This window comes from Thamnophis sirtalis, unplaced genomic scaffold, assembly GCF_051295495.1.
Source record: "Thamnophis sirtalis isolate CommonGarterSnake01/CBP01778 unplaced genomic scaffold, rThaSir2_p1.2 scaffold_4, whole genome shotgun sequence".
In the NCBI taxonomy this organism is placed as follows: domain Eukaryota; kingdom Metazoa; phylum Chordata; class Lepidosauria; order Squamata; family Natricidae; genus Thamnophis; species Thamnophis sirtalis.
In genome coordinates this window covers 110,360,237-110,368,669 of record NW_028261384.1, presented here as the reverse complement: position 1 = coordinate 110,368,669, position 8,433 = coordinate 110,360,237, and the positions used below count along the sequence as shown (strand labels likewise).

Below are 8,433 nucleotides of genomic sequence, written 5' to 3'. Positions count from 1 at the left end.
GACGGGAGTTACAGGGCTAGCCATTACCGGGGAAGGAGGGTTCGCTATGTCACAGTGATCCCTCCTTCCGGCCCTGATAGCTCAACTCCAGGACCAGGTGGCACGAGATGTCAGGGCCCTGGTCTCAGGCTGCTGTAGCAAAATGCCAGGTCTGTGGTTCACAAAGCTCTCCTTATCCGGGACCTAATATTAGATGAGGGGGCAGACCTGGCATGTATTACTGAAACCTGGCTGGGCCAAGAGGGAGGAGTCCCCCTCACAGAAATGTGCCCAGAAGGGTTTCAGGTGCTCCACCAGCTGCGACACCAAAGAAAGGGGTGGGGAGTGGCAGTCATCATCCAAGAGTCATTAGTTCCTCGTAGGATCCCTGCTCGGGAGACTGTCGGGTGTGAGTCCCTTCTGGTGAAGTTGGACCTAGGGAGTCAAGTGGGCCTGTTTCTAACATACCTACATCCCAAATGCGTTACAACAGCCCTGCCTGTGCTCCTTGAGTCAGTAGCTGGACTGGCGGTTGAGTTCCCCAGGCTGATAGTGCTGGGGGATTTCAACCTGCCATCACTCGGCGAACGCTCAGATGGAGCACAGGAGTTCATGGCTTCCATGACAGCCATTGACTTGACCCAGGTAATTCAGGGTCTGATTCATACAGCGGGTCACATGCTCGACCTCGTGTTTCTCTCGGAGCAGTGGAGACGTGATCTAGAATTGAGATCTTGCCCTTCTCCTAACCAAAGGATACCATGGTCGATGGTATCGAAGGCCACTGAGAGGTCAAGAAGCACTAGGATAGAGGAATGTCCTCTATCCCTGGCCCACCAGAGATCATCAGTTAGTGCGACCAAAGCAGTTTCGGTGCAGTAACTAGGTCTGAAACCCGACTGAAAGGGATCCAGATAATCTGCTTCATCCAAGGTCTGTCGGAGTTGAAAGGCCACCACCTTTTCAACAACCTTCCCTACAAAAGGGAGGTTGGAGACTGGATGATAGTTATTAAGAATGGCTGGATCCAGGGAAGGTTTCTTAAGGAGGGGTCTCACCACCGCATGCTTTAGAGGGTGCGGGAAGGATCCCTCCCGAAGAGAGGTGTTAACAATCCTCTGGAGCCAGCCACTTGTCACCTCTCTGCTGGTCGAGACCAGCCAGGAGGGACACGGGTCCAGTAAACAGGTGGAGGCACTCACCGCTCCCATGGCTCCTCAATCTTCACAGTAGGAAGTAATACTACATCAGAATTAAAGTTTGTACTTGCAATTATAATCACTCCTGTCTTTGCTCTGCCTACTTCTTATTCAAGTATAGATTAAAACATTAATTGCAGGGATGGTCACGGTGTTTTGTTCTGTTACAGGAGAAGCATCCTGGGATGTGGAGCTCTGTCGGGCTGCTGGGGGGCTCTTACCCTTTGAGCCCCAGAATTGCTCCTGGGGGTCTATGGGGAGCTCTACCCTTGCCCGACTGCTCACTTCCCCCTCTTTTCCCAAGGGGAGAGTTTTCAATCCACTAGACAGCTGATTTACGCTGTTCTAGCAGCTTAAAAGTGATCATGGAGCTGGCGTTCCCACAGGAACATCCTTCAATGCCTATGTTGCCACCGGAAGTAATTATTTTCTTGTTGAAGTGTTCTGTTTTGGAGATTAACCTGGTTCTTCAAAATTAATTTCATGTCCTGTAGCTTTAAAGTGCTGGAAAAGGGAGGAAGTTTTTTTCTTTTTTTCTTACTGCATTCTTGTGTTCTGCAATGCATGCATTTATTCTCCTGTTGGTTTGCCCCATGTATGTTGCAGGGCAGATTTTGCATGGTATTTCATTCTTGTGTTCTGCAATGCGTGCATTTATTCTCCTGTTGGTTTGTCCCATGTATGTTGCAGGGCAGATTTTGCATGGATTTTCTAGCTGGATTTTGTCTTTGGGGTTTCTTAAGATGTTGGATTTTTTTTTTTTTAATCAGTGTTGAAGGCTATTAATATAGTGTTTGTGGCAAATTTTGCTGATTTTATCTGTGATGCCTTTGATGTAAGGGAAGAGGGTGATGCCATTGTCCTGTTCTGTGTTTCAGTTCTTGGGGGGGGGGAGTGTCTCCTTTTGGATTAGATTGGTAATTGTTTTTCTTTGTAATTCTTTTTGTTGGAGATTAATATGTTTGTGAGAGTGTAATTAAGTTTTCAGGTGGTCTTTGTCAGCTAGACATTTGGTTCTGGAGATGAGGGTCTGGGTACAGAATTGATCTGTGCAGGGTGATGGGATTGTGCATTTAGGTAGTGGTTGTTGTGTGTTTTTTTCCGGTAGATGATGTATCCTAGGGAGCCTTTGGGTTTTTTGTAGATTAAGATATCCACAAAGGGAAGTTGGTTGTTAGCTTCTATTTCCATGGTGAATTGTATTTTGGGGTGTAAGATGTTGAGCTGTGTGAGGAAGTTGTCCAGTTTTTCTTTCCCATATGGCCAAATTATGAAAATGTTATCTACATATCTAAGCCAGAGTTTGGGTTTGTGTTCAGATTTATCTAAGGTGTTAGTTTCACCTTAGATGAATCTAACCTTATACATGTTCTAAGTTAGATAAGTATCTAACTTATACATGTTCCATGTATAAGTTTGCGATGACAGGCTTGGCCCACAGAAGCCTCTGCTATATCCTATTTCCTTATTTCCCTCAGTCTTGGCCAAAGAAGCCTCTGCTATCCTATTCCCTTATTTCCCTTGGTCCCACCTCTTCTCTCCCTGCTTCTTGCTTCTTTTCTTCATTTCCTTTTATTACTTCTTCCCCCCAGCCCCTCTTTCTTCCTCTTGTGCTCCTTCTGTCTCCTTCTCTTCCTCCCAAACCCTCCTTTTATTCACTCCTATACCTTGCTACATGCTCTCCCCACCCAAAACTCTTTGGTCCTCCAAAGAGTGTAAAGTAGTTACCAAGAGTCTGGAGTGTTAGAGGATGGATTAGGATTTCATCTAGCAGTGAGTACTGCCTCATCTGTGCTGTGGCCCAGAGCATCATATGTCAGTCTTCTAAGGTGTTGTATCACTTCAGTCTCTGTTATTTGGGTCCAGCTGAGATGAATGAGTCATTGAGGCTTCTTGCACCCAAATGTCTCTGGGGTTGGAAGCACATTTTCTAGTTCTGCCTGTTGTGAGGCATGTGAGTCCTCACAGCCCAGGAGCCTCTGGATTTGGCAGTAAAAAGTATGCAATTTTTTTGTACCCAGCCCTTGGTCCCTCTCTGACACACTTCTACTTGCAAGGGCCATGTGATAGGATTGTGGTCAGCTTCCTCTCAGCAGTCAGGTCATGGATGGGGTGGTATTCAGATGGCTGATTGGAGTTTATTCCTGTTTCTCTATCTTCACTCTCTCTTGAACTGCCTGCTGGGTTCTCCTTCCACAACCTCTGCCTTTGCTGTTTCCTCTGCTTACCTCCTTTCACTCAAACGTTTCTCTCTCTCAGGCTTGGTCTACTGAAGCCTCTGCTATATCCTATTCCCTTATTTCCCTTGGTCTCACCTCTCTCCCTGCTTCCAGCTCCTTTTCTCCCCTTTCCTTTTATTCCTTCTTTCCCCCAGCCAAGCCCCTCTTTCCTTCTCTGGCAATCCCTCTTTCTCCTCCCCTTCCTCCCAAACCCTCTTTTTATTCACTCCTCCCTCCTGCTACATAAAAAAAAAATCTTTACCTGTATTTTTCCAGGTATTGATGTTAGACACATGTTTTTTTTGAAGATGCTAGGAACTACATCAGCTATTTTCCAATCCTCTGGTTGTTCACTGGTGCTCCAGGATTTTTGAAAGATATAATACAATGATTCTGAGATCTGCAATATCCTTTAGAATAGATGTGGTTTGTCAGGTCCCAATGATTTATATTCATTAAGACCATACAGGTATTCTTTTACCATTTGTTTGTTTATTTTAATTTTTATTTCTAGTCTGTCTTTTACAGTTATGTTTTTGATAGGTTGGACTATAGTTTCTTTCTGCATGGAAACTGATGTAAAGAACGAATTAAGCAGTTCTGCTTTCTCTTTACTGTCTTTTACTTCTTTGCCATCTTCCCTCTTTAGAGGACTGACTGTTTCCTTATTTTTTTCTTGTTATTTACATGTTGAAATACACTTTTTGATTAATTTTTTACTTTTCCTTCAATTCTTTGTTCATTCTGAGCCTCAGCTTTCCTGAACTTCATATTTTCATTTTCAAGCTATCTGCTAATAATCTGCCTTAGTTACATGTCCCTCTTTCCATTTTTTTGTACTCATCCTGTTTGTCTTTCAGTTTATCTCAGAGATTGTTGTGTAACCATGCTGATTTCTTCTTGGATTTCTTGTTTTTCTTTTTCAGTAGTATTATGGTGGACTGAGGTTTTATGATCATATTTTTTCAGAGTTTACTATGCTTCTTTTCCTCTTTAGGATTTTTATCCAATGAATTTTTCTTATGCTTTCTTTGAATTTGTTCAAATCTGCCCCTTTAAAGTTTAAGACACTGGTTGGATTATATTCTGTTGCTTGTGTTTTTGATACACTGAATTCCAATAAGATGTGGTCGTTCTTGCCCAAGATTCCAGAAACTTCAACACCCTCTATCACTTCCTCTCTATTAATGAGAATTGTAATGTTTGTAATGTTTATTAACATTTGTAGGCCGCCCTTTTCCCTGAGGGGACTCAGGGCGTCTCACATAAAATCAGGGAGGGGAAGTACAAACAGTGACATAGACACATATAATAAAAGTAATAAGCAACATACATTCATCATTCGGGAGGGGCAACTATCCTTGTCCCCAGGCCTGACGGGCTAGCCAGTTCTTAAGGGCTGTGCGGAAGGCCTGGACGGTGGTGAGGGTACGAATCTCCACGGGGAGTTCGTTCCAAAGGGTCGGGGCTACTACTGAGAAGGCCCTCCTCCTTGTAGTTGCCAGCCGGCACTGGCTGGCCGATGGAATACGGAGGAGGCCCAATCTGTGAGATCTAATTGGTCGCAGGGAGGTAATTGGCAGGAGGCGGTCTCTCAAGTATCCAGATCCACTACCATGCAGGGCTTTACGAGTGACTAATAGCATCTTGAAGCGCATCCGGAGATCGACAGGTAGCCAGCGCAGCTCGCGGAGGATAGGTGTTATGTGGGTGAACCGAGGTGCACTCACAATCACTCGCGCGGCCGCGTTCTGTACTAGCTGAAGTCGCCGGATGCTCTTCAAGGGCAGCCCCATGTAGAGCACATTGCAGTATTCCAGCCTAGAGGTCACAAGGGCCCGAGTGACTGTTGTGAGTGCCTCCCGATTCAGGTAGGGTCGCAACTGGCGCACCAGGCGAACCTGGGCGAATGCCCCCCTGGTCACAGCCGTCAGGTGGTGGTCAAACGATAGCTGTGGATCCAGGAGGACTCCCAAGTTGCGAACCCTCTCTGAGGGGTATAAAATTTGACCCCCCAGCCTGAGTGATGGAATATTGGTCGAATCTTTGGGAGGGAAACACAACAGCCACTCGGTCTTTTCTGGGTTGAGCACAAGCTTGTTAACCCTCATCCAGTCCATAACGGCCTCAAGGCCTCGGTTCATCACGTCTGCCGCTTCATTGAGTTGGCACGGGGCGGACAGATACAACTGGGTATCGTCCGCATATTGATGGTATCTGATCCCGTGCCTGCGGATGATCTCTCCCAGCGGTTTCATGTAGATGTTGAATAGTAGGGGGGATAAGACCGAGCCCTGAGGCACCCCATATGTTAGGGGCCTAGGGGACGATCTCTGCCCCCCCACTAACACCGACTGGGTGTTGGGTCCAGAATAGCTTTTCCTCTAGTTCCCTTCTCTACCTTTTGGATGACAAAGTTGTCAACTACATTGGTTAGGAATCTATTTGATCTCCCCCTTGCTACAGAGTTTCCCTTCCCTCCTCCCCCTCTCTCTCACTCTCTATTTGTGTGTGTATGTGTGAACATGTTTAAAATTGATAAACATAAACATTACTTTGTTTAATTTCCCACATTTGCAGAGATTTTCATATTCAAGAACAGTATGGATGTATATATGAAGAGACAACTATGTAACAGAAATATTCAGTCTTTTGTGTAAAACATATTTATTTATTCCCTTCTAAATTCATTCCACGATTTTAATCAAGAAAAAAAAATCAATGTAATAAACTTATTTTTTCCAATGCTTCCAACCAAAGTTAAATACTCAGTTAGAGGTTTATCACAGATCACTACATCCCTTTGGTTTTCTATATAAAGATCATGTTATTTTAAAAGTTAAAATAAAAAAGGTTTTCATGAAACAATCCAAACAAGTAGGTAGATAATATAGATGGTAGGTAGGTAGGTAGGTAGGTAGGTAGGCAGGCAGGCAGGCAGGCAGGCAGGCAGGCAGGCAGGCAGGCAGGCAGGCAGGCAGGCAGGCAGGCAGGCAGAGACAGACAGACAGACAGACAGACAGACAGACAAACAGATAGATAGCTATGAAAGAGATGATAGAATGATAGATAACTATAGATAGATAGAAAAAAACAAAGAAATGCAGCAAAACATCTTTGTCAAAGAGCTCACATTGTCCAATAGATATTCGGCTATTATAACCTGATAAATAAACCTACAGTTTATTAAATCAATAAAAGGTCTTACATCACTTTTATTGATTTAACAAAGAATAGGTTTATTTATCAGGTTATAATAGCTGAATAGATCATATTTTATAAGCAATATTTTAGCTCTAGCAAGGGTTACATTAAGATATTTCTTCTCAAAATGTGTATCCCATTGGGGAACAATCTGAAGAGTATGTGTATGAACACAGATAGATAGACATATAGATGTAGATGTTGAAGTAGATGTAGATATATTATAAAGGACTTTGTAAAATATATCTTTAAGATACATATATAAATTTAGATAGATAGATAGATAGATAGATAGATAGATAGATAGATAGATAGATAGATAGATAGATGGATGGATGGATGGATGGATGGATGGATGGATGGATGGATGGATGGATGGATGGATGGACGGACGGACAGACAGACAGACAGACAGACAGACAGATATAGATGATATAGTTATAGCTATGCCTACACATATGCACATTTTCATATAGCTATACATTTGAAGAGATGTTTATTTCCAGCGTGCACCCCACTCCAGTTATTAATAAGATTTAAGAAAGTTTTATGCATGTTTTTTTAATATGTTTCTGGCAATTATTGCTGAAATTAACATTTTATATCAGTTCCCTAATATAATGGCTACACAATCATAGATTCATAGCTGTACCTAATTGAACAAGATATTCTTAGAAGAATCTCAAAAATGTAACAGCTTTGATAGAGCTTTTTTTATTTCTTTATTTCTCAAGCTGTAGATTAATGGATTTAGCATGGGTGGAATAATGGAATACATTATAGTTATTGCCAAATCCAGGTGAGAAGGTTTCTGAGGTGGGGATCTAAGATAAGCAAAACACACAATAGTTACAAATACAGAGAAAACAGTGACATGGGGTAGACAGGTAGACAATGCTTTTTTTCTCCCTTGAACAGAAGGAATTCTCAGGACAGCAGAGAAGATCTGTATGTAGGTAACAACAATGAAAATAAGGATGACAACTCCAGCTAGAGTACTAAAAATTAGAGTTCCAATTTCAGCTAGGAATAAATCAGAGCAAGCAAGCTTCAGTAACTGGGGGATTTCACAGAAGAACTGATTGACAACATTGGAACAGAATGGTGATGCAAAAGTGCCCCCAGTATGTAACCCACCATAGACGAAACCAGCAATCCACACACTTCCAACCATTTGTATGCAAGCTCTCCTATTCATTATCAGTTCATATTGCAAAGGCTTGCAAATGGCAACATAGCGATCATAGGCCATGACTGTAAGAAGGGCAACATCACAACCCACAAAGGAGATAAAGAAAAGGACTTGAGTAACACATCCAGAATAAGACATGTATCTGTTGTTCAGCACGTAATTGATCATGATATTAGGGAAAAGAACTGAGACAGAAGCAACATCCTGGATGGCCAAAATCATTAGAAAGAAGTACATGGGTGTGTGGAGATGGTAATCAAAAACTACAGCAGAGATGATAAGAAGATTCCCTGTTAGGGTTGCTACATATAAAGTCAGAAATAAGCAAAAATGTGCAATTCTCAGTTCTCTGATTGCTGAGAATTCAAGAAGCAGAAATTCAGAGATGAATGATTGATTTGCCATTTCTTAAAATTAATTATCAAGAGGGAATATATCTGCTGCAAGAAAACAAAAAGATAAATATTAAAACCACAATCTTTTATAAAATAACATTTGCATTTGAATATGAACACTTCTGGTGATGTGAGAGAGACTTGAAAAATATAAGATAAATATGTTATTGAAGAATATCTCAGCAAATAATTAATAGAATAATCAGCAATATTTTCTAAATCAGAAAGTACATGTTGTTAAGAAG

General features: G+C 42.3%; 1 protein-coding gene across 1 annotated transcript; it reads right to left on the bottom strand.

The window, feature by feature from the left end:
- Window positions 1-7,283: 7,283 nt before the first annotated feature.
- On the bottom strand, window positions 7,284-8,198 carry LOC148046164 (olfactory receptor 14J1-like). Its single transcript, XM_087711913.1, has one exon. The coding sequence runs from the start codon at window positions 8,196-8,198 to the stop codon at window positions 7,284-7,286; it is 915 nt and encodes a 304-aa protein (XP_087568039.1).
- Window positions 8,199-8,433: the final 235 nt, after the last annotated feature.